Here is a 27,799-nt window from a genome sequence, read left to right as displayed (position 1 = left end):
GGAGGGAGCTCTGTCCTGTGAAGGGAGCCTTAAAAAGAGAGAAGTTTCCAAATACTGGGAAACACTCTCACTGCCGAGTCTGTGGCAAGCCTTGGAAACACAGAGGGCAACATAACAGGGAGGAAAAACAAATAAATAATTAAAATCCACAGATTATGAGCCCAACGGTAACTCCCCCAGTGGAGAAGCCGCACAGATACCTGCATCCGCCACTAGCAAGTGGGGGCTGGACAGGGAGGCGCAGGCTGCGTTGCTTAAAGTAAGGATCTGCCCAAATGCCCTGAGTATATGTAGTCAGAGTGAACTAACTTGGGCTAGCAAACCAGACTGTGGGACAGGTACCTGGTGAAAAGCTCTAACATAAGACACCGCCAGGACTGCAAACAGAACAAAGGATGGAACAGAATTAGCCGGCTGCAGACCATCCCCCTCCGGTGACAGGCAGCCAGAGTTGAAGGGCCAGAAGGGGGCAATCACAGCCCCAGAGAGACATTAACTTCCAAACTGCAAGCAAACTTCTTTGCTAACTAAGACTTCTTGGGGTTCTGGACAGGCACCATCCGCCTAAGAAGGGGCGCCAATTGTACACCCAGAAAACTGAGCAGCCGGGATGGGAAAGGTGATAAGTCGCAGCGACCACTCTCACCAAACACCCAAGCTACTCGGACCTGGGAAGGGCACAAAACGCAGGCCCAACTGAGTCTGTGCCTCTGAGGACCACCTGAGTGCCTGAGCCTGAGCGGCTTAGACCAGGGAGGTGGATGCAGCCCAGGGCCAGCCTCAGACGGTTCCCAGCGGAGCAACCTAGAGCCTGAGCTGTGCGCGCCGCGCCGTAAGCGGGGGCAGGCCCAGCGGGGCTGAGACGCGAGCACACGCCAGTGTTATTTGTTTGCAGCGTCCCTTCCTCCCCACAGTGCGACTGAACAAGTGAGCCTAAAAAAAAAAGTGTCCACCACTGCCCCCCTTGTGTCAGGGTGGAAAACAGACACTGAAGAGACCAGCAAACAGAAGAAGCTAAACAGGGAACCGCCTTGGAAGTGACAGGTGCAATAGATTAAAATCCTGTCGTTAGTACCGACTACATAGGAAGGGGCCTATAGATCTTGGGAAATATAAGCCGGGCAAAGGAACTATCTGAAAATGAACTGACCCCACACTGCCCACAACACCAGAGAAAGTCCCAGATATACCTTCACTATTTTCACGATCATTCTTTTTTTTGTTTGTTTTTTCTTCTTTTCTTTTTCTTCTTTTTTTTAAACATTTTAAAATTTTTAAGCTATTTCTCCTTTAATTTTTATTTTTATAACCTACTATTACTTAAAAAAAAAGACCCTATTTTTAAAGCAAACACCATGTATATTTTTTTGTGGTGGTTGTTTTCTTTTTTTTTTTAATAATTCTTGTGACTTTGGTTTTTTCTTTCTTCTTCTTCTTTTTAATATTGTATTTTTGAAGATCCAACCTCTACTCTAGATTTTTAATCTTTGATTTTTGGTATTTGTTATCAATTTTGTACCTTTAAAAACCCAATCTTCAGTACCCATTTTTACTTGAGAGTGAGATTACTGGCTTGACTGCTGTCTCCTCCTTTGGACTCTCCTTTTTCTCCATCAGGTTACCTCTGTCTCCTCCCTCCCCCTTCTCTTCTCTACTCAACTCTGTGAATCTCTGTATGTTCCAGACGGTGGAAAACACTTAGGGAACTGGTTACTGGCTGGATCTATCTCTCTCCTTTTCATTTGCCTCTTTTATCTTCCTGGCCACCTCTGTCTCCTTCCTCCCTCTCCTCTTCTCTGTATAACTCCGTGAACTTCTCTGAGCAGTCCAGACAGTGGAGCGCACATAAGGAAGTGATTACTGGCTAGCTTGCTCTCTCCTCTTTTGATCCCACCTCATCTCATTCCAGTCACCTCTAACTCGCCCCTCCCTCTTCTCTTCTCCATGTAACTCAGTGAACCTCTCTGGGTGTCCCTCAATGTGGAGAAACATTTCATCTTTAATCTAGATGTTTTATCATCAGTGCTGTATAGATGGAGAAGTCTTGAGGCTACTGTAAAAACAAAACTGAAAACCAGAAGCAGGAGGCTTAAGTCCAAATCCTGAGAACATCAGAGAACTCCTGATTCCAGGGAACATTAATCGATAGGAGCTCATCAAACACCTCCATACCTACACTGAAACCAAACACCACCCAAGGACCAACAAGTTCCAGAGCAAGACATACCACGCAAATTCTCCAGCAACACAGGAACACACCCCTGAGCTTCAATATACAGGCAGCTCAAAATTACTCCAAAACCACTGACATCTCATAACTCATTACTGGACACTTCATTGCACTCCAGAGAGAAGAAATACAGCTCCACCCACCAGAACTCCGACACAAGCTTCCCTAACCAAGAAAACTTGACAAGCCACCGATACAACCCCACCCAAAGTGAGGAAACTCCGTAATAAAGAGAACTCCACAAACTGCCAGAATACATAAAGGCCATCTCAAACGCAGCAATATAAGCAAGATGAAGAGACAGAGGAATACACAGCAGGTAAAGGAACAGGATAAATGCCCACCAAACCAAACAAAAGAGGAAGAGATAGGGAATCTACCTGGGAAAGAATTCCGAATAATGATAGTGAAAATGATCCAAAATCTTGAAATCAAAACGGAATCACAGATAAATATAGCCTGGAGACAAGGATTGAGAAGATGCAAGAAAGGCTTAACAAGGACCTAGAAGAAATAAAAAAGAGTCAATATATAATGAATAATGCAATAAATGAGATCAGAAACACTCTAGAGGCAACAAATAGTAGAATAACAGAGGCAGAAGATAGGATTAGTGAAATAGAACATAGAATGGTAGAAATAAATGAATCAGAGAGGAAAAAAGAAAAACAAATTAAAAGAAATGAGGACAATCTCATAGACCTCTGAGACAATATGAAACACTCCAACATTCGAATTATAGGAGTCCCAGAAGAAGAAGACAAAAAGAAAGACCATGAGAAAATACTTGAGGAGATAATAGTTGAAAACTTCCCTAAAATGGGGAAGCAAATAATCACCCAAGTCCAAGAAACCCAGAGAATCCCAAACAGGATAAACCCAAGGCAAAACACCCCAAGACACATATTAATCAAATTAACAAAGATCAAACACAAAGAACAAATATTAAAAGCAGCAAGGGAAAAACAACAAATAACACACAAGGGGATTCCCATAAGGATGACAGCCGATCTTTCAATAGAAACTATTCAGGCCAGGAGGGAATGGCAAGACATACTTAAAGTGATGCAAGAAAATAACCTACAGCCCAGATACTGTACCCAGCAAGGATCTCACTCAAATATGAAGGAGAAATCAAAAGCTTTACAGACAAGCAAAAGCTGAGAGAATTCAGCACCACCAAACCAGCTCTCCAACAAATGCTAAAGGATATTCTCTAGACAGAAAACACAATAAGGGTGTATAAACCCGAACTCAAAACAATAAGGTAAATGGCAACGGGATCATACTTGTCAATAATTAGCTTAAACATAAATGGGTTGAATGCCCCAACCAAATGACAAAGACTGGCTGAATGGATACAAAATAAGACCCCTATATATGTTGTCTCGGAGAAAGCAATGGCACCCCACTCCAGTACTCTTGCCTGAAAAATCCCATGGATGGAGGAGCCTGGTGGGCTGCGGTCCATGGTGTCGCTAAGAGTCGGACACGACTGAGCGAATTCACTTTCACTTTCCACTTTCATGCATTGGAGAAGGAAATGGCAACCTACTCCAGTGTTCTTGCCTGGAGAATCCCAGGGACGGCGGAGCCTGGTGGGCTGCCATCTATGGGGTCACACAGAGTCGGACACGACTGAAGTGACTTAGCAGCAGCAGCAGCAGCATGTGTTGTCTACAAGAGACCCACCTCAAAACAAGGGACACATACAGACTGAAAGTGAAGGGCTGGAAAAAGATGTTCCATGCAAATAGAGACCAAAAGAAAGCAGGAGTGGCAATACTCACATCAGATAAAATAGACTTTAAAACAAAGGCTGTGAAAAGAGACAAAGAAGACCACTAAACAATGATCAAAGGATCAATCCAAGAAGAAGATATAACAATTATAAATATATATGCACCCAACACAGGAGCACTGCAATATGTAAGACAAATGCTAACAAGTATGAAACGGGAAATTAACAATAACACAATAATAGTGAGAGACTTTAATACCCCACTCACACCTATGGACAGATCAACTAAACAGAAAATTACAAAGAAACGCAAACTTTAAATGATACAATAGACCAGTTAGACCTAATTGATATCTATAGGACATTTCACCCTAAAACAATGAATTTCACCTTTTTCTCAAGTGCTCATGGAATCTTCTCCAGGATAGATCACATCCTGGGCCATAAATCTAGCCTTGATAAATTCAAAAAAATTGAAATCATTCCAAGCATCTTTTCTGACCATAATGCATTAAGATTAGATCTAAATTACTGGAGAAAAACTATTAAAAATTCCAACATATGGAAGCTGAATAACACGCTTCTGAATAACCAACAAATCACAGAAGAAATAAAAAAAGAAATCAAAATATGCATAGAAATGAATGAAAATGAAAACACAACAACCCAAAACCTGTGGGACACTATAAAAGCAGTGCTAAGGGGAAAGTTCAGAGCAATACAGGCATACCTCAAGAAACAAGAAAAAAGTAAAATAAATAACCTAACTCTACACCTAAAGCAACTAGAAAAGGAAGAAATGGAGAACTCAAGAGTTAGTAGAAGGAAAGAAATCTTAAAAATCAGGGCAGAAATAAATGCAAAAGAAACAAAAGAGAGAAACCATAGCAAAAATCAACAAAGCCAAAAGCTGGTTCTTTGAAAGGATAAATAAAATTGACAAACCATTAGCCAGACTCATCAAGAAACAAAGGGAGAAAAATCAAATCAATAAAATTAGAAATGAAAATGGAGAGATCACAACAGACAACACAGAAATACAAAGGATCATAAGAGACTACTATCAGCAATTATATGCCAATAAAATGGACAACGTGGAAGAAATGGACAAATTCTTAGAAAAGTACAACTTTCCAAAACTGAACCAGGAAGAAATAGAAAATCTTAACAGACCCATCACAAGCATGGAAATTGAAACTGTAATCAGAAATCTTCCAGCAAATAAAAGCCCAGGTCCAGACGGCTTCACAGCTGAATTCTACCAAAAATTTCCAGAAGAGCTAACACCTATCCTACTCAAACTCTTCCAGAAAATTGCAGAGGAAGGTAAACTTCCAAACTCATTCTATGAGGCCACCATCACCCTAATACCAAAACCTGACAAAGATGCCACAAAAAAAGAAAACTACAGGCCAATATCACTGATGAACATAGATGCAAAAATCCTTAACAAAATTGTAGCAATCAGAATCCAACAACACATTAAAAAGATCATACACCATGACCAAGTGGGCTTTATCCCAGGGATGCAAGGATTCTTCAATATCCGCAAATCAATCAATGTAATTCATCACATTAACAAATTGAAAAATAAAAGCCATATGATTATCTCAATAGATGCAGAGAAAGCCTTGGACAAAATTCAACATCTATTTATGATAAAAACTCTCCAGAAAGCAGGAATAGAAGGAACATACTTCAACATAATAAAAGCTATATATGGCAAACCCACAGCAAACATTATCCTCAATGGTGAAAAATTGAAAGCATTTCCCCTAAAGTCAGGAACAAGACAAGGGGGCCCACTTTCACCGCTACTATTCAACATAGTTCTGGAAGTTTTGGCCACAGCAATCAGAGCAGAAAAAGAAATAAAAGGAATCCAAATTGGAAAAGAAGTAAAATTCTCACTGTTTGCAGATGACATGATCCTCTACATGGAAAACCCTAAAGACTCCACCAGAAAATTACTAGAGCTAATCAATGAATATAGTAAAGTTGCAGGATATAAAATCAACACACAGAAATCCCTTGCATTCCTATACACTAATAATGAGAAAGTAGAAAAAGAAATTAAGGAATAAATTCCATTCACCATTGCAACAAAAAGAATAAAATACTTAGGAATATATCTACCTAAAGAAACTAAAGACCTATATATAGAAAACTATAAAACACTGGTGAAACAAATCAAAGAGGACACTAATAGATAGAGAAATATACCATGTTCATGGGTTGGGAGAATCAATACAGTGAAAATGAGTATACTACCCAAAACAATCTACAGATTCAATGCAATCCCTATCAAGCTACCAGCGGTATTTTTCACAGAGCTAGAACAAATAATTTCACAACTTGTATGGAAATACAAAAAACCTAGAATAGCCACAGCAATCTTGAGAAAGAAGAATAGAACTGGAGGAATCAACCTGCCTGACTTCAGGCTCTACTACAAAGCCACAGTCATCAAGACAGTATGGTACTGGCACAAAGACAGACATATAGATCAATGGAACAAAATAGAAAGCCCAGAGATAAATCCACACACCTATGGACACCTTATCTTCAACAAAGGAGGCAAGAATATACAATGGATTAAAGACAATCTCTCTAACAAGTGGTGCTGGGAAAACTGGTCAAACACTTGGAAAAGAATGAAACTAGAACACTTTCTAACACCACACACAAAAATAAACTCAAAATGGATTAAAGATCTAAACATAAGACCAAAAACTATAAAACTCCTAGAGGAGAACATAGGCAAAACACTCTCTGACAAAAATCACAGCAGGATCCTCTATGATCCACCCCCCAGAATACTGGAAATAAAAGCAAAAATAAACAAATAGAATCTAATTAAAATTAAAAGCTTCTGCACAATGATAGGGTAAGAATGCTTCAAAATGCAAGCACAGGCCAAGAATAACATTTGAATCCATTATTAGGCCAAGAAAAAAATAGCTTTAATAATTAAATTGGTAGTAATGGAAGATATTTATTGACTGCTTGCTATGAACTGCACACCATCAATGTTTTATATATTTAAAAGGCTCATTTACTTTGCACAGTAAATAGTTGATATAGGTCAAGCAGTATTCTTATTTCCTGTGACTCAGTTTCCACATCTATAAAACTGAGATAATAACAGTACTATCTCATGTGATCAATGTACTGGATGAATCCATGTTATGTACAAGAACTATGTATGTACAAGAACTCAGCAAAGTGCCTGGACATCTGGTAAACACCTTGCAATGGCTCTCTATCATCATCATCAACATCATCAATCATTGAACAACTTAAGCTGAGATTTACAGAAGTTATGATGTAACTTGTTCAAATTTTGGCCTATTTAACCATAGAGTCTAAGCCCTTAGACTCAATGATAAAAGCAGTAAAAAAATAAATCTTTCAATATAAAAAGAACACAAGTGTCCTTAAAATAAACATTCTCTGAACATTAAATTTCCTTTCCAACTGGTATCCTAACACCAGGAAGTCTGCTACTTTATAGACAAGTTGTTTAAATTTCTAAACCCTGAGTTTCCCTTTCCTAAAATTGAGGTTGAAAAAAGAACACAAAATAACAGCTAAGGTTTTTTGAACTCTTACCATTACAGTTATCGTTACTGTACTTACTGTGGTGAAAAACATTATCAATGAAGTATTTGACTAGCACCTAATTTTCACAGTACTGTACTCAATATTTTGTAAAAGCAAAATATTTTGTAAAAGTCCAAGCATATAGATCTTGGCACACAGTAAGCGTTCATTTAATATTTAATTAAGATATCAGGCAGCTTTAGATTTTCAAAGTGCATTAACTGATTATTCAATTGACCATCATAACAAAACATGAGTACAGAAAGTCTTCTGTCATCTTGCAAATGAGAATTCATGTATTTAAAAAGGTTCAGTGAACTGCCCAAGGTCATCCCAAAGTGGGAAATCAAATATGGTCTCCGGAATAATTCCAAGATTAATGCTCTTTCCACTGATATCAAAACCAAATTCTTTGATGTGGTACCTGGATCAAAAGTCAAGTTTTCCATATTCAAATTCAATCACTTCAGTATTTCTGCTTTTCTTCAGGAATGGTTAAGACATTTCAGAAATTGTGCACAATAGTCCAATAATGACCACTTTAGTGTACTGTATACAAAGAGCTTGAAAGCTTATTTTTCCTCTTCATGTTTACAGATGATATTCTTTCTTTCTATTGATGGCACAAGTATTATATTCTCCTCAGTCTCTTTAAACCTTCTCAGTTCAGTTCAGTCTCTCAGTCGTGTCCGACTCTTTGTGACCCCATGGACTGCAGCACGCCAGGCCTCCCTGTCCATCACAAACTCCCGGAGTTTACTCAAACTCATGTGCATCAAGTTGATGATGCCATCCAACCATCTCATCCTCTGTCATCCCCTCCTTCTCCTGCCTTCAATCTTTCCCAGCATCAGGGCCTTTTCAAATGAGTCAGCTCTTCGCATCAGGTGGCCAAAGTATTGGAGTTTCAGCTTCAACATCAGTACTTCCAATGAATATTCAGGACTGATTTCCTTTAGGATGGACTGGTTTGATCTCCTTGTAGTTCAAGGGACTCTTAAGAGTCTTCTCCAGCACCACAGTTCAAAAGCATCAATTCTTTGGCGCTCAGCTTTCTTTATAGTCCAACTCTTACATCCATACATGACTACTGAAAAACCAGTAACCATATACAATAAAGAAACCTTCTAACCATATACAATAATTTGCCATCTTCTGACAAAGTGAAGGTAAAACAAAAGCATATAATAGGCTTTGAGGCTAGGTTCCTGACAAATCCCAATCACTATTCCCTAAAGTCACAAACTAGCACAGCCTCCTGAAAAAAGGCATTTTTCAAGTAGGTGAAACCAATTCAGTACAACCATTAATTCCAATGATTACTCAAAAGAACTTGATGCTTTTTAGAGAGTTTAAGACTCAGAAAAGACTCAGAGAAGAGGGGGAGGTTTGAAAATTTAAAGAAAAATCCAGATACCACATAACATCAAAATTAGAGATAGGTTTGAGATAATGAATAACTCTGCTCAAAGAACGCTAAGTTTGTACCAAGAAAAATGTAGTATGATTAAAAGGGAGAAAAGGTTTCTTTATTTAAGTTTTCTGAGGGTTCCCCATAACTAGATAATTATCAGAAGTCTGAAGTTCAGAAAATAAATTATTTCAATTTTGTTAAGCCAGAGAATATCTTAATTACTAGTGATAATGTATGATAATGCATTTCACAGCTTATTGTTTGTGGTTATCTGCTATATCTGTCAGTGAGGGAGATTAAAATCTTTCCTTTATATTAAATAAAAAGAGCATTTTGCTGGCGCCTAGATCAGATCTCCTACCTAGAATGGAACAAAAACTTCATAATAGACCAGGAGCATTAAACAATATTAACAAAACCAAAACTAGGTCACCAATGGCACTTCACATGGCTCCCTTCAATTCCAGAATACTAAGCAGAAGGCAAGTATACAACCATATTGTGTTAAACAAAATGATGGGACACACTGCTTATTGCTTTTTATCTTTTTCTTCCAACAGAGATATCCGTCCCTATTCACCTTAGTCATGTAAATATGCTGCTTCTAGGATCACATATCTCACCGGTATTATTTGGTAAGGACTGGTAAGTGTAGATTGCTTTGAGGGAAAAAAATCTTTATATTCTCTATAATTTTCTAAATTATATACACTAAATAAAGACTTCTTTCAATCAATTTGCTTAGTACATTAATCTCTTGCCAGACAGGTGCACTTTATGAGTTCCTGTTTATACATACCCTATTCTTTCTATAAGTGTCCATTTTATCTTAGTATGAAATCAGGGTTTGGTATATATCTGAGAAAAGTCACATGCTGACAAGTGTTTCCATCTTACCTTTTCATACTGTGTACGACAGAGTCTAGCTCATAGTATATTCCCAATAAATGTTTAATGAGCAAATTCGTTCATTCATTATAGCATCACATGGACCTCCAGCTCTATGAAGTATGCTTTTCTATACTATATAGTTGTATTGAAATATACTGCACTTTGTCAAAATGTATAATACATTTTATGTAAAATATTCTCTCAGATCAAAATTTTTTCCTCCTCTTTTTAATTATTTTCATAATTTTGTGCAATTCAGTAAATGAAAGTAACTAGAAATTGCAAAATAATTTGGAATTTTTTCATTATCAATAACAGTTTACTGCTATTGATTGCATATAAATATAAATTTATGTAATTTATTTTGGCCACCTCATGCGAAGAGTTGACTCATTGGCAAAGACCCTGATGTTGGGAGGGATTGAGGGCAGGAGGAGAAAGGGACGACAGAGGATGAAATGGCTGGATAGCATCACCAACTTGATGGACATGAGTTTGGGTAGACTCCAGGAGTTGGTGATGGACAGGGAGGCCTGGGGTGCTGCGATTCATAGGGTTGCAAAGAGTCGGACAAGACTGAGCAACTGAACTGAACTGAACTGAAAAGAGATGAGGAGCAACAGTTAAAGCTGGACATGGAACAACAGACTGGTTCCAAATAGGAAAAGGAGTACATCAAGGCTGTATATTGTCACCCTGCTTATTTAAAATATGCAGAGTACATCATGAGAAACGCTGGGCTGGAGGAAGCACAAGCTGGAATCAAGATTGCCGGGAGAAATATCAATAACCTCAAATATGCCGATGACACCACCCTTATGGCAGAAAGTGAAGAAGAACTAAAGAGCCCCTTAATGAAAGTGAAAGAAGAAAGTGAAAAAGTTGGCTTTAAGCTCAACATTCAGAAAACTAAGATCATGGTATCAGGTCCCATCACTTCATGGCAAATAGATGGGAAAACAGTGGAAACAGTGGCTGACTTAATTTTTCTGGGCTCCAGAATCACTGCAGATAGTGACTGCAGCCATGAAATTAAAAGATGCTTACTTCTTGGAAGGAAAGTTATGACCAACCTAGACAGCATATTCAAAAGCAGAGACATTACTTTGCCAACAAAGGTCCATCTAGTCAAGGCCATGGTTTTTCCAGTGGTCATGTATGGATGTGAGAGTTGGACTATAAAGAAGGCTGAGTGCCAAAGAATTGATGCTTTTGAACTGTGGTGTTGGAGAAGACTCTTGAGAGTCCCTTGGACTGCAAGGAGATCCAACCAGTCCATCCTAAAGGAAATCAGTCTAGAGTATTCCTTGGAAGGACTGATGCTGAAGCTGAAACTCCAATACTTTGGCCACCTAATGTGAAGAGTGACTCATTTGAAAAGACCCTGATGCTGGGAAAGATTGAAGGCAGGAGGAGAGGATGACGACAGAGGATGAGATGGTTGTATGGCATCACCGACTCAATAGACATGGGTTTGGGTAAACTCCAGGACTTTATGATGGACAGGGAGGCCTCGCGTGCTATAGTTCATGGGGTTGCAAAGAGTCGGACACGACTGAGCTGAACTGATAAGGGAGGAGAGTACTAACATGGGAACTGAAAACAATCAGATTAAATATGATCATAAATAAATAGCCAGATAGCTTAACTTTTTCAGTGTCTTAATTAGTTTTTCTCTTTTCTCAATTTACTACAATAAAACCTATTATGAGCTTCATTTTTAATTTAAATTTTTTTCAAATTCCATAAAATTGAAATTAAACTAACATAATATTTCAATATGTCTTACTTTTATATTTCTCCAGCTTCTTTAAAGGGTATAAAGCCATCATACAGCAATGCAAGAATACAGCTTTCCTTACTATTAATGGCCCTCTACTCTCTTCAAGGAGAATCAAAGATTGAATTCTGAACCAAAATCTGGTGAAAAGCTGATACAAAACTTCTAAAGAAAGCTACACAACCAACAAAAAAGGAAATATGATGAAAGAATTGTCAAAGATACAAATTTTTAGTTTTTAGAGTCCTTGAGAAAAGGAACATAGACACACCCTTTTTGGTCTGCTTATTTGCTATCTACTTCTCATTGTAGCTATGGGTAAGATTGACTTTCAAACAATATTAGTAATAATGTACTAATAATAGCATAAACATTTGTATTTTGATACCATTTCACAGATTATAAAAAACAAGTAAATTTGTGATAACACATTAAATAATTAATAAGTTATTACTATTATTGTTATATCTGAGCTTTAATGATGTGTAAGACAGCATCTCTTTTGTTTATAAACTAGAATAGCTATTAAATATAATCTACTTATTATTATTAAATATTGATTATTAATTTATTTTATTTATTATTATATTATTATAACTTATATTGACTAACATTTATAGTATATTTACATCATATTATAGTATTTATATTCTACATTTATATTAATTATGACATAATTAATATTAACTTATATTAATATAACTTATTTATTGTTATTATTTATTATTAGATATAGTCTGTTTTATTTCCTGAAGTCCATATCCTTTCAGCTTTTATATCCTGAAGTTATATCCTTTCAGCTTTAAACTCAAGCCTATGGCATGCCTCAATGTGCCACAGCTTAGTTTTCATTAACAAAGTTGCAGTTACTGATGAGTGAAGGTGATGGAGCAAGTCCAATTTGAAATGTATAAAGAAGTTATGGAACCATTGTGCTATTTTTTACTATAAAAGATACTCATGTTCTTTATAAAAGTGACAATTCAGAAGTGCTTACAATACAGCATCAACTTTCCGCCTTTAATCTCATGTTTATCTATCCTGATTCCCTCCTGGCCCCCCCACTTGCACCCACACACACTGGAGACAATGGTGTAAGCAGTCTAGCAAGGACTCCTCAGACCTTGTTCATTATACTATACCACAATGCATCTCAGCTACTGGAGGAGAGGTTGTGGGATCCAGGCCCAATTGTTCCAAAGCACAAAAGAACCCTATGTCATAATACATGATTACAGACCCAACTTCCAAAAGGAAACTCAGGAAGAATCTAAAACTCACTATATTTACTGTTCACTTTCCTGGCTAATTTTCCATCTCATCCAATAATCAGTTTTAACCAACCAAAGCCAAACTGAAACATTATTGATGCATTTTTCTTCATGCCCAAGATAAGGCAAGGCAAGTTCCTGGCAGGCAAATTTAGAACGCACTTATTGAGTACTTGCTTTGTGCCAAACATTAACTGCTTTATGTTTACTTTTCAAAACAGACTTATGGGGCAGGAATTATTATCTCAGTTTAATAATGAGAAAACTAAATAACTTACTTGTCCAAAATCCCTCCAACTAGCAAGAATATTAATCAGGACTTTCATTCAAACCTGCCTGTGTTCATACTGCTACTTAGAGTGATCTAAAAGGTCAAGAAATGTAAATTCTTGAGACATCTTTGCAACACACTGGATTTAAGGTTATGACTCCACTATAGCTTGATATTTCATGGAACAACTTTTATTTCTAAAAGCGCTCTCTCATGTTTTAGCTAACATTTTTTTTTTCAGTAATGGTATATGGCCTGATCTTCACATTCTAAAGAGACCTTAAATTTGGACTTTACTATATTATTAAATGAAATCACGCATCTAATCATTGGAAACTCAGAGAAAACTGAAAGAAGACTGTCACTGTATATGTTTAAAAGCTGTGTCTTATTACACATCTTATCTCAGGGTACATCGTGATTCTATATAACCAAGGGATCACCTTATAAACAGTATAAATGCTTCACATTGTATTTTATGTGTTTATGTGTGTGTGTATGACGGAGTTACACATGTCAATGTGTTTTGTGTAAACTTTTAATACCAAAATTATATAATACCTTTGACATTTATTTATTATATTGGACTGAAATATTAAAAAAATAAAATGTTCATTGGGTTTCCCTGATGGCTCAGGTGGTAAAGAATCCACCTGCAATGCGGGATACCTGGGTTCGATCCCTGGGTTGGGAAGATCCCCTGGAGACCCGCTCCAGTATTCTTGCCTGGAGCATTGCATGGACTGTATAGTCCATGGGGTCACAAAGAGTCGGGCATGACTGAGCGACTGTCACTTTCAAGCGTACTTTGATCTCTAATAAAAACTATACTGGAAACTTGCCTCTAAAATCCTCAACTAGTGTCCTTGACATTGTCCAATATTGATACTTATGTCATTTATCACTAACCATATATGACTTATTTTTATTTTGCTCAAAGTTTCTACCATTTCCCACCCTGGATACTTAGGAATTCTTGCTTGTTTCTAATAAGGCTTAAACCCACCTATCCAGGATAGACAAATCAAATGACATTGTCACAGAAGAATAAACATCTGTATGTGAACTCCATTTCTCTAAAAGAGAAAAGCAGAATTAGTTGCTTGTAAGCTTTTTTTTTTTTTCAGTAGTAAGACATAGAAAGGAAAACACTGTAAATAGTAACCATATACACATATGGCTATATGCAACTAAAGATAAAAATTTACAAAGCAGTATTTACTCTATCATGTAATATATTGATATTTGTATTCTACTCTATACTAACTGCTGGTCTCAAGCAACTAAGTTGGTTTTACAATGAATTCATGCCCATGATGTATTTTTTGGGGGGAAAAAATAAACACTGACTAGATATTTTTTCTCTTTTTAAAAACCCTTTCTGAATATGTAAAAAATGATGCATAAAAAGCATCACTGGGGCATGATCTCTGGTTTAAAAGACCCCTAAGATGAACACATCTATTACGTCTCTTGCCAAAATACATCCTCAATTCAACATTTGGTTAAATTGAGAAGTCTCTCTGGAGTATCTGCAAATGTGCCAAGATAAGGTTTTATAACTCCTAGTTCTGATGAATTCCAAAGAAGTTTTTCATACATAAGGCTACAACATTTAACAATATGTCTTCCTGTGCTGAAAAAATTTGTACCATACGGCTTCCTCCCGTAATTGGCATCTGAAGGACGGGCTGTGGCGTCTGCAATGGAGATGAGAATAGAAACCACCAGGTACAGCCTGTACTTATCATCAGATGCACACAAAGGTCCTCTATGAGGGCAACTTGTTGTCACATGCCTCCTTCTTAATTCATTTTCTTTTTACTATAATTAAATCCTTCCATTGGAACAAGGAAAGGTGCTACTTTCAAAGCCAGATACAAAGACACAGGAAATATGCTCACAAGATTTTCTCAAAAGGGGATGAACAGTGTCTTGTTTCCTATGAAGGGAAGAGACTCATAGATGTGTATTCTACTTTTCCTTGAAGCCACATCTATCCCAATATGCAGGGAGGGAGACTGGGCTTAATTAAAAAGAGTTGTGTGTTAAGTCACTCAGTTGTGTCTGACTCTGCAACACCATGGACAGTAGCTCACCAGACTCCTCTGTCCATGGAATCCTTCAGGCCAGAATACTGGAGTGGGTAGCCTTTCCCTTCTCTAGGGGATCTTCCCAACCCAGGGATCAAACCCAGACCACCTGCACTGCAGGCAGATTCTTTATCATCTGAGATACCAAAGAGTTGGCCTTGGGTCCAAATCCTTGCCCTGTCACTAAGTAGTTGGAGTATTATGGGAAAAATCACTTTCTCTTTCCATACCTATTCTCTAATCTAAAAAACAAAACAAAACAAAAACGGTAATTTTATCAGACTATGTGATGGGATAAATGAATCAACTGGAAAATTAATGATACAATATGGTATAAATGACCAGGCTTTAACTCATAGAATAACAGAATCTCAATTAAACAACATTTGGTTGTCAAGAAAGGGAGTTGTCAAAGAGGACAAATAATCCAACTTCCTCATCACCCAACTGAGGTTTATGTTCATTTTCCAGAGCCCATCCATGAGGTTATTTATTCCAGTCTTGTACACAGGACTTAACAAGAACTTACCCACTAACTCTTAGAGACATAATTCTTTCATTGAATGTGAAAACAAAATTTTGGACAGGAATCTTGAGTTGTGAGACTCAATTCTGTTAATGATCACGTAAAATAAGGCCAAATTATTTGTCCTTACTGTTTGTTTCCTCAAATGTAAGATAAGGGGTTATTAAATGCTTGTCTAAGATGCTTAGACATTGTATAACATTGTATAAAGTTAAACACTGTATAAAGTTAACAGTAGTGTTTCTGTCTGAATTAATATCATGACTATCTGAGATTGATCTCAACTCTCAACACTATACAACTCCTGAAAGAAGCAAAATGAAACCCCCTTAAAAAGTACTCAGTAGGGCCCATGCTGTTTCTCATCTTTCCAAACTAAATTGTCTTCATAGAGGCACAGTTAGTGTCACCAAGTCCAGGCCTACCCTGCTTGCCATGTGATAGCCCAATAAATCCGAGGGACAAGATGTTGCAGCAAGGAGTATGACTTTATTCGGAAAGCTGGATGACCAAGAAGACGGCAGACTAACTTCTCAAAATAACCACTTGTTGGGGCCTCGATGCCAGGTTCATTATGGATCAGAAATGGTGGGGGTGAAGAAACAAAGTGGAAAGATCTTTTCTTGTGTATCTCCTCGAATGGCAAGCCTCGGGCAGGCAGATGTGCTAGTTTCACTTCCTCACCACCATTTCACAGGTGCTATGAAATAGAGTATCCCCTGCCACATCAATGAACAGGGAAGCCACAGCTGTCCATGCTTCTGGCCCCACAAAGTGAAGGTCTGAGCCACGTCAGCGAGTGGCAGATGAGGGCCTCCTTTCTCACACAAGGAACTTAAGAAAGTCACAGTCCTTCACAGGTGGGCAGTGAGCTAAACAAACATACTTCAGTTTAAGGGTCAGGGAGGGGGCAGGACTCCCTGAGGCAGGGCATCATGTATGCTGCAAGAACAAAAGCAGCAAAACACAAGCATTAAAGTCACAGAAACAGATGGAATGTGGAGTCAAAATTAACCCTTCCCAGTTCCAGCAGTAGAAAAGATGTGATGGGAAATGATTGTTTCTACTTCCCAGAAGTTGCTAAGCACAGACTATGAATCACATTGAAGGTCTTTCAACCAAAGCTTGATTGTTGTCGAATGTTTAACTAATTGTTGGAAGAACCATATCATCACCTGAATGTTAGCCTGCAGACAATGCTTTAAGGATGTCACATTACCAGTACAACTTACTGGCACACTGTCTCCCCTAGAGCATCGTTCAGATGTTTCCTTTTGTTTTGTTTGGCTAAAACAAATTAGCATTCCTTTATCATTAGGTGGAAGTAACTAATTCAAGAACCAGCATAAACAAAAAGCGGAGTTGGGTGTGAACAGGATTTTACAGTTAATCAAGGGAGGCATTTTGTCACCTCATTTTTATACAGAGGCAAAACTGTGAAAAATCACAAGTGCTTGCTATTTGTCCACATGCTATATGTTCATTAATAGTGTGCCGGATACTATTTTAATGCAAATACATTCATTCACCAAGTAGTCTTTGAGCATCCATTATATGCTAGGCACTCTGACAGGGGCTGCTAATGTACAGTAGAGTTTCAACTAAAGTCAGCAAAACTGGGAAGTGTGAAAATGCTGTAAGTCAACCATAGAGTACAATATACATGCTTTGTGCATAAAAGCCAATTTATAATTACTTTTCTCAATGAAACTGAGCTATATCAAAGGGAAGCATATAATAATGGAATATATGCATGGGTCTGATTATTTAAGCATTTGTACTTTAAGGAAACTATCAAATCTCTAGCTTTGAACCAGATGTATGGGTGAGGCATTTAAATATTCTTTCTTGCCCATGGCATTTATTCCACTGAAAGCTCAAGAATATTAATGCATATTAATATATGTATTTTTGTTTTGATTTTGAAGTTTAAACATTATAATAGTATCCTATTCGGCAGTAAGGTTCAAGTTTAAAGTCACTGGAATGAAAATACTTATCCTGGAAAACATCTTGAAGGCATCTATTATTGCACAATAAGTTAACTTATATACAGAGTACATCATGCGAAATACCAGGCTGGATGACTCACAAACTGAAATTAAGATTGCTGGGAGAAATATCAATAACCTCAGATAAGCAGATGACACCACCCTAATAGCAGAAAGTGAAGACGAACTAAAGAGCCTCTTGACTAAGGTGAAAGAGGAGAGTGAAACACCTGGCTTACAACTCAACACTCAAAAAACCAAGATCATGACATCTGGTCCCATCACTTCATGGCAAATAGATGGGGGGAAAGTGGAAACAGTGACAGACTTTATTTTCTTGGGCTCCAAAAATCACTGTGGACGGTGACTGCAGCTACAAAAACTAAAAGAAGCTTGCTCCTTGAAAGAAAAGTTATGACAAACCTGGACAGCATATTGAAAAGCAGAAATATCACTTTGTTGACAAAGGTTTGTATAGTCAAAGCTATGGTTTTTCCAGCAGTCATTCACAGCTGTGAGAGTTGGACTATAAAGAAAGCTAAGAGCCGAAAAATCGATGCTTTCAAACAGTGGTGTTGGAGAAGACTCTTGAAATTCCCTTCGACTGCAAGGAGATCCAACCAGTCAATCCTAAAGGAAATCAACCCTGAATATCCGTTGGAAGGACTGATGCTAAAGCTTCTATACTTTGGCCACCTGATGCAAAGAGCCGACTCATTTGAAAAGACTCTGATGCTAGGAAAGACGGAGGGCTAGAGAAGGGGACAATAGAGGAAAAGATGATTAGATAGCATCACCAGCTCAATGGACATGAATTTGAGCAAGGTTCAGAAGATAGTGAAGGACAGGGAAGCCTGGCGTGCTACAGTTCATAGGGTCTCAAAGAGCTGGACATGATTCAGTGACTGAACAACAAATACAGAATTTGTGGTTAGGTAGGTAATGTTTCGGAGAAGGCAATGGCAACCCACTCCAGTACTCTTGCCTGGAAAATCCCATGGACGGAGGAGCCTGGTGGGCTGCCATCTATGGGGTCGCACAGAGCTGGATACAACTGAAGGGACTTAGCAGCAGGAGCAGGTAACGTTTATAGTTTCGGTTAGGATCTACTAGGTGATTGAAATTGACTGTGGGTCAGGAGAGCAACTGTGTTAGTATTGACTGAGTGCTCTCACAAAGCTGAGGTCAAGTGATCTAAGGTGGCCTCATCTGGACAACCGAGCAGCTCTCATCCTTTACATGCTGAAGAAAGGGTTCTAAGACAGACAGACTAGAATGAAAGGACTCATTTCCACCAAGTTCTATTGACCAAAGCAAATGAGAGTGGAAGGGAACTATCAAGTTGCAAAGCGAAGAAGTCATTAGTGGAAGTCATCAGAGCCAAAGCAATTGACCTGCTGCACTTCCACACAGGCAAGCCCCCTCACTCTGTCAATGGACACATGTACCAAGGTTTCCAAATGTATGGCAGCAAAGGGCCCTTTAAACTTTCTTAGAGCAGAGACAGTGGCTATTGGACTGACTTCTTTACGAGGAATATAATTTTCTTCCTCTTAGTCACTGCACATTCCTTTCCTCCACACAGCTGAAGCGCTAGAGTGGTCTGTCTTTAAAAATTTTTTTTTCATGCATTTAATCTCTTTGCCTTCAAGGCCTAGTCAGTATTTCTGCATCATATAACAAGCCATAGTAAATACACAGTCCCGTAATGTACAAATGGAGAAGGAAATGTCAACCCACCCCAGTAGGCTTGCCTGGAGAATCCCACAGACAGGGGAGCCGGATGGGTTATGGTCCATGCGGTTGCAGAGGCGGACACGACTGAAGCAACTTAGCACAGCCTACAAAAACCATAAATCAATGAAATGCAAGTGTAGGAGATTAACCCTGAAGCTGAAATCCAAGTCTCCTTGTGCTCTCCTCTGAAATTCAGCGATATCACATGCATTCTCCAAGGAAGATCTTGAGACAGCCACCAAGAGGACTGAGTGACAAAGTACTGCCACATTTAAGTATAAAGTGAACAGGCAACATGGGGGGACAAAAGATGTTTTCGAAAATAAGACATCTGTTTACAGACCTCAATGTCTTGTGTATAAAAGCATTTGGAAATTTCCATACTCTTCAAGAAGGAAGAGTATCTTACTGAGTGAAAGAAGATAGTTATTTGGACATGGGAATAAGTTTGAGATACTGGGGTAGGATGACCTACTGCTAGAGAGAACTGCCCTAAACCAGCCAAAAAAAAAAGGCTCAAGTAAGACCTGGCATTGTCATTTCATGAAAATCCCCCAGGGGCTTCCTGAAGGGCCAGGCAACAGAAAGCCAGGCATCCCTTTGAGGACTTCCAGGGTACCCAACGGAGTTGTATTTTGTTATACTCAAGCACTTTTCTGACCCTGGAGGTAAGTTTTACTTTATAAAACTTCCTACCACACTGCCCCTATGCTAATACATTTTTTTATACAGAACACCATGTAACTTTACTAGCCACTTACTTGCTGAGGAGCCAAGCAATATAAATACCTCTTGATTAACCACATAAAACAACAAACCAAAGAACATTTCTTCTGATCTTTAATGTTTGTATCCCAGTGGTATATTCCAAATATTTTGTCCAAATTTGTCAACAAAATTTACATCGGCCTATTTTTGAAAAACTAATTAAATTTGCCTAAATTTGGCAATCAAACTTTTATTCCCTTTTTTGCCCACAAAGAGAATATTTTCTGTTAATTATTAAGTTGCAGTAGGTAGCCTATGCTTTAACACACAACTTCAAATGTTTGCATATAGATATTACATAAGAAAAGAAAGTCTTCCCTTCCACTCTATTCCTTAACTCCTTAGAATCCCTCATCAGAAGGAACAACTGTTATCAGTTCTGCTCTTCTCTTGAGAACAATTCTATGAAAGTTCAATCAAATGGCTTCTATAAACTCAATTTTATACAAATGACACACCATTTACATACAAGTATGCTGTGGTTTTTTCATTTAAAACGATTGTGGAGATCATTATGATCTCATTATCTATAAAGTGCTCCATTTAATAGCCATGTAATAATATATTATGTAGACACATTATAATTTATTATATCATTCACTACCGGTGTACACTTAGGTTAAAAAAAAAAGTTAAATTAGTAAGAATCAATGATGACTAGTTTCTGTTTGAATACAATCTTGGATTAGTACTTCTTACAGACCGACCAACTCTTCTGAAGCTAGATGGAAGATACTGTCTCATCTTATATTTTCTCATGTCCTTTATTGAAAACCCATGCCTTCTTAATTTTCACCAGTTGTCAGTATTAATCCAGTTAAAATTTCACTATTAAATTCATTTTCTTCTCTAAGATTTCCACCCTGGCCTCTATCACCATGGAGCAGGATATGATTTTTTTCTATGTCAATTCACTTTAGAAACATTTGTAACTCTGGTCATCTTGAATTATGGTTATGCAAGTATTAGCACATGTTCCACCTCCTTTGCTAGGTTGCATGCCCACTGAGGGCGGTAATGCATGAAACATACTGCCATCCTTCACAGAGTATTAGTATGTTATTTGCATATTGGGACTTAATAAATATGTGCTGCATAAATATATCCTCTGGGTGTATTTCTATTGGCTTCTACTAAATTCTAACAGGGTACTGAGTTAGAAATTTGTAGCTATGAGCCCCCCTTCTCCCTTTGAAGTTGCTATCATGTATTTACTGGATGAATTATTTAAATTCTTGAAACATTTGTATTTAAAAATAGAAACAAAAAATCTGGATTATCTATATCACTGCTTGTTGTGATAATCAAATGAATTAGTGTTTTTGTAAGAAAAATCTCAGCATTATGGAAAAAAGTTTCAAAGATCTCCTAGTCCAATCACCTATCCATTGTGCAAAACTTCTATACATCAACATCTCTGTAAGTAATCCATAAAGGTATGTATGCAAATTTCCAGAGGCATAGAAGTCTTAATCCAGTGTAGAAAATTATCATTTTATGTTTGTGCGACTTGAATATTATTGAGTGGCCACACAGTGCAATCCATATTATGCCTCTTGAAAAGGAATGAAAGGTTTGCTAAATCTGATGATTGGCTCCCAACCTATGAAGTAGTCTTATTCTGGCCATTTCATTAATTTCCTAATAACTTAATCTCACATTTTACAAGACGAGATTGTTTGGAACATACCGACAGTGTTATTGCAGAATCTTAAAATCTAACAAAGCATTGTGCATCTTCTTTGGTATACCACAGCGTTTAGCATGGGCAGCATGCTTTCTTAGAAAGAGTGTTGCATAATAAGCAAACCCCACAATTTGGGTATCTTAACCTCTGTAGGTCCAGTCAAACCTATCGTTCAAACAGTCTTGGCTGAGAATTAATACATTATACAAAAGAACTTTAAAACCGCTATCAACAATAAATAAGGCTAATATTATCTGGTATAAGACCTCAGTCATATTCTCCTCCCTCACAATGCTTTCAGCACAAAGCAGCAATAAATTCCAAAGCCAACTAACATTAAATTATTAAAACCTACACTTCCAGAGAACGTCTCATACAAGGATAGAACTAACTCATACACATCTCCATTTCAGATTTAACCAGACACACTACTGAAAGATAGTTGTTAGAGTAAACTGTTTGGTCATTTCCTCTTACAACATACCTGGGCCAGATTGGGCTGCCTTGAGGCCTGATGTGTACTTAAGGGTACCTCCCTTTAACACAGAGCCTCTCAGAGGGCACTCAGAGCAACTGTTGAAAATGTCAGGAGTTCAGTGAAGAACTAGAACTTAAAAGTCCCTAGCATCATTATAGAAGACGTACAAATAACGTAATAGTAAGCCAAAACAGACAAACGAAAAGTATACATTTTGCCAACTGATGGCCAGGTATCCAGTCGCCTTAGCTTAAATCTGTATTGCTCTAGACATCTGCTATCCTGTCCCTTCTTACACCAGTATAACTGAGACACTCAAAGAATCTCAATTGATTAGGACCGTTTTAGCCCTCTGAACCTTTCAATGTTGACTGGGAAGCTAGAGGGCACGAGACACACTCAGCGTGACAGACTCACCTTCTGTGTGCACCGCCGACACGTAGGTCCAGTTGTACCTCTTCACGATGTCCACCATGGCACGTGCCTGCTGGGCATCGGAAGGCACGACCCTCATGAAGTACTTGAACAGAGTTTTGTCGCTCAGATCCATGCTTGTGGCCGAGTAGGCGATTTGAGGTATGTTGAAAAGCTGGAGCAGGTTCTGGACCTGAATGGCCACCGAACTGGAGCCAGGCCCGATGACCCCCACGATGGGCTTCTTGGAGCGGAAGGACGACGAAGAGCCGTCCACGCAGCGCACCAGGCCTTCCTCTTCCTCCGAAGAAATGAGCGAGTCCCTTATGAACTCGATGCTCTGCTCCAGGGCCACGGCCGAGTGCCAGCAGGAGTCCCGGATCTCGCAGCCCAGTGTGATGTTGGGCAGGAGCGTGGGGTCCGAGTTGATCCTCTCCAGGGTGTGCAGCATGGCCTCCACCCGCTGGATGCCGTACTGCTCCCGCACCGCCCCGCACTTGCGCTCGTGAACCTTGTCCACCGTGGGCTGGTGGTGGACCGAAAACAGAGCCCCGATGATGATGTCGCCCGGCATGTGCGCCACCACCCTCCGCTCGCTGGACTGTGCGCTCCCACGGACATTTTCTTTCAAAAGCAGGACTGACAGGATCAACAGAAGGACCATTTTAGGGAAGGAGTTCAAGCTAATAAAGACAGCATGGTGGGGAAAATTTAGGAGGGTTCTCACAGATGGAATGCAACGATATCCGGTGGTGAGTGGCAACCCAAAAAGTCAGCCAGTACTTTAGAGGCGCTCGCTAAAGGACCATCATGTCTCCAGGGACCATGTGGTTAGACGCATCCATGTGATCATGATCTTCAACACCTGGAAAAGTAAACAGAAAGGGGATTTAACAAGAGAAGTATAGCCAGTTTGGGAACTTCTGTTTATGGTAGCAGAGAAAGAGAGTGCTTATGGTGTCACTTGAAAAAAAGAATCCCAAAAGCTTTTTCTTGTCTCCTTTGTGATTTTGTGATTCAATAAAAGCAGCTTGCTAAGTATCTTGATCCTACTTTGCTTAGGTTATTTTTTTTATTTGTTTGCATGGAATAAGTTGCTCAGTTGTGCTCAACTCTCTGAGACTCCATGGACTGTAGCCTGCCAGGCTCTTGTGTCCATGGAATTCTCCAAGCAAGAATACTGGAGTGGGTTGCCATTTGCTTCTCCAGGGGATCTGCCCGACCCAAGTATCAAACCTGGGTCACCTGCAATACAAGCAAGTTCTTTACCATTTGAGCCACCGGAGAAGCCCTATATGGAGTACACAAAACCAAAAATTATGTGCGGGAGGTCAACCTCTATTATCACACAGAGATGAGGGAAAGTGTCCTAAAATAAGAAGTATGTCATGAACAAAAATCTCCCCCCGAAAAAAATCCGCAAATGTTAAATACTGGTGATATCCAATAAAAATGATGGGGGTTTTGCTTGTTTTAGAAATATTCTTTGTTTCCTTCCAAATTTCCAGCATTGAACATGTATTGAGTATGCAATTAAAAAAAAAGTTACTTCAAAAAAAGCCTACATCCTCCCTTTCAAATGCAATATAAAGCAAGTTGAATAATCATCTTCCCAACAATAAGTATTAAGTTTAGTTTCCATATAATACAGAAAATAACAAATGAGGCCAGATTGATATTGCACGTTAAATGAACTGTAGGATAGAAGAGGTGTGAAGATTTATAAAGTAAAGCAACCCCAAGTACATAGGCATAGTGAAATGGGTACAAACTTTTGCAGAAAATAATATTCAAATTCCAGTTCTGCTACTAAGAACTGTTACTAAATTGTTTTAACCTCTCAGCACCAGAATTTCATCATCTGAAAAGTGGGGATAACATGTGCTAGGCTGCCCTTATAGGAATTAATATAAGATACCAGCTATGCAAATGTTTTGTATATTGAAAAGGGCTATATACATTCAAGAGATGATTTTTTTCTGTTATTAAATTTCCAAGGGCATTTGGTGGCTAGGTGATGAGGACAGAAAATTCTCTGGCAATCCACTCAGTTCTCCAGAGTCTGCAAAGTCCTGTAATAAAATTGACAGTAATCAGTCCTTTACTCCTGATTCAGGAAAAATTTCCACATCATGAAGACTCAAAGGGCTGGAAGGAAGAGTATATAGAACTACACTTCCAAGTAGAAACTGAAGACAGCTATGAATACAGTCATCTAATTCAGTTTAAACTTCTGGGAAGAAGAAAAAATTGTCCCAGGTTGCCTACAGCAAATTCTAGCATGATTTGTAAAAAAAGAACGGACAGATTGGTGATTTGGTTTATTTAAAGGGTTGTTTAAGAGACTTATTTTGCAAGATATCTACTTCTCCAGCCAAGGATCTCAAATTGTTTTAAAGTGACTAACTCCCTAATCATCACCTTTCAAAGACAGGTGATGTTGCTTCAGGAATTTATGTAATTATAATGCTTCTTCAAGAATACTAATGGTTTTCAAAACTCATCAGATCTGCAAAAATTCTAGTCCAGACACAAAATGAATATAACCTGAATCACATTTCTAATCACTCCCACCTTCATTTTCATCATTTCCTTCCACTGGCTCCTATGGCAACAGAGAAAGGCTTCCTCTATATATTGCCAAACACACACACACACACACACACACACACACACACACAACACACACACACACACACAAACCTGTCATCAAAATAGCTAGATGTTCCAGAACTAGATTTTAGCAATATTTAAGCAGAAAATCAGCTTTGGTATGGCAGTGGGCACTGTAAGCAAGGGGGGAAGGAAGCAAAGACATTTTGTCATTGGGAAATTATCTGAATATTCTCAAGCTTTCCCTTCACTTTACTTAGCAAAGACTTGAGGACCAATGCTTATTCTCAGGATCATGTGAATTCTACTGCAGACAGAAAAAATCTGAAGTAAAAGCGATCACAATCTCTCATTAAATCCAGGATGTTGGTGAGCAAATCTAGTGAGGAAACAGGGCTCATTTTTATTATGTAAGAACATCAAAGCGATGTGAGGCTAGAAGCAGCGCATTAAACTAATGAATTTAAAATACCAGTCGCATGTACTTATTAGTTACTTCCAGCAAGCCCCATGTACTGAGAATACATATGTATGTGTGTGTGTATATATATTTATATAATGTAAAATTTTCTCATGATAGGCTAAATTATTTAACTCATTCAATGAATATCTATTAACTATGGAGTGGGAGAGACTAATGTAACAAAGAAGCGCAGTGAAGTACACTGATTATTACCCTTATTATCTTCCATCAAGCTCTCATCATACACCAGGCATTTATTCATTAACTCATTGAACATATATTTATGTCCCGTGCTATGACTCTCTCCTGAATCAAATATTCAAGAGAGAACAGGGTGTACATGCTTACCACACTCATGGAGGTTACAGGTGAGTACACTTAAACCTGACTGTAGCTGGAACCTGATGAATGCAAACAATCAAATGAAGAATGAAACTAAGTCAGGCATGTGAAAAGCGTGGCTAGAACATAAAGCGTGAGTGCAGCTGTGGCACAAAAGGAGACTGGAAAGACAAGAAAGGGCCAGACCATGCAGAGTCTGGCAGGCCCTTGAAAGGAACTTGGAGCGTGAGCGCAACAGAAAGCCACTGAGGAGGTATAAACAAATGACTGGCACAATAAAGCCGTAGAAAAGACTGTCGGCGCTAGCTGCTCATTGTTCTGGATAGTGGACTTGATAAGGAGACGCGGCACTCTAGGTCAGAGATGATAATGACTTGGCTGTGACTGGTGACAATGGATATGGAGAGAAGTGGACACAATCAGCTATCTTAAGCAAGCAGAATCAACTGGACTTGCTGATGGATTGGATCTGGGTAAGGTAGACGGGAATTAGGGTCTACTTCCAGGTTTTGAGTCTATAAAACTGGCATATTTGGGATACTATTGAGATAGGATCGGCTGGAAGAGAAACAGATGAAAGCAAAGGAAAACAATGATTGTTCTTTTGAACATGTTAATTTTGAGATGCTTTGGAAGCACCCGAGTATAGCTGTCGAAGAAGAAAGTAGATATATAAGGCTGGAGCGAGAGAAGCACTTTAGGTTACAGATGTAAATTGAGGGTCACCAATATATAAATCTTTTGGAACAAGTAATATTACCTGAAGAGTGAAAGTGAAAGTGAAGTCGCTCAGTCACATCCTACTTTTTGCGACCCCATGGACGGAATAGCCTACCAGGCTCCTCCGTCCATGGGGTTTTCCAGGTAAAAGTACTGCAGCGGGTTGCCATTTTCTTCTCCAGGGGATCTTCGCAACCCAGGGATCGAACCCCGGTCTCCCTCATTATAAGCAGACGCTTTACCGTCTGAGCCACCAGGGAAGACCAAGTATAAAGAAAGAAAAAGTGTGGCTGAAAAGTAAGTCCCACAAAGAGGCAAGGTTGTGGAAAAGCAGGCAGCTCAGGAAGTAAGCAGAAAAAGTAAGAACATATGATGTCAGAAAAGACAAGAGAGTTTCCTGAGCACTTTATAAGGGCAGACACATAGAAGGCTCTCTTTTTCTCATTCCCACAGATTATATACGATGTGCACTGTATATCTAGGTCTGTATGTGGGTATGCCTTTGTTTGTGTTGTGTGTATATCAAATATCCTTATAACAACCCAGAGATGTAGGTATTATTTTATTATCTCTATTATCCTAATGACATAATGGGTTTTGGTAACTTAAAAACAAGCCAATCACTTAGAGAGTGGTGGAGCTAGAATTCATGTCTACACCTAGTAACTCTATAACATACTCTCTGTATCATCCCTGGTCACATTATTGACCCTTCTTTCAAAAGAGGTTATTTTCAAAGTCCATGAGAAATGAGAGAGGCCACTCA

At 38.6% G+C, this 27,799-nt stretch overlaps 1 protein-coding gene across 2 annotated transcripts in view; it reads right to left on the bottom strand.

Annotated features, from left to right (window-relative positions):
* Nucleotides 1-27,799, bottom strand: part of GRM5 (glutamate metabotropic receptor 5) — a 644,237-nt gene that overhangs the window by 604,089 nt on the left and 12,349 nt on the right. For both annotated transcript variants that reach the window (XM_042237642.2, XM_060404226.1), the window contains exon 2: nucleotides 22,899-23,760. In XM_042237642.2, the coding sequence (XP_042093576.1) occupies nucleotides 22,899-23,559 (661 nt within the window). In that variant the 5' untranslated portion in view covers nucleotides 23,560-23,760. The remainder of the gene's footprint in view (nucleotides 1-22,898; nucleotides 23,761-27,799) is intronic.

This window comes from Ovis aries, chromosome 21, assembly GCF_016772045.2.
Source record: "Ovis aries strain OAR_USU_Benz2616 breed Rambouillet chromosome 21, ARS-UI_Ramb_v3.0, whole genome shotgun sequence".
Taxonomy (NCBI): Eukaryota; Metazoa; Chordata; class Mammalia; order Artiodactyla; family Bovidae; genus Ovis; species Ovis aries.
The sequence above is the reverse complement of the archived record's forward strand: the minus strand, read 5'-3'. Positions and strand labels throughout refer to the sequence as shown.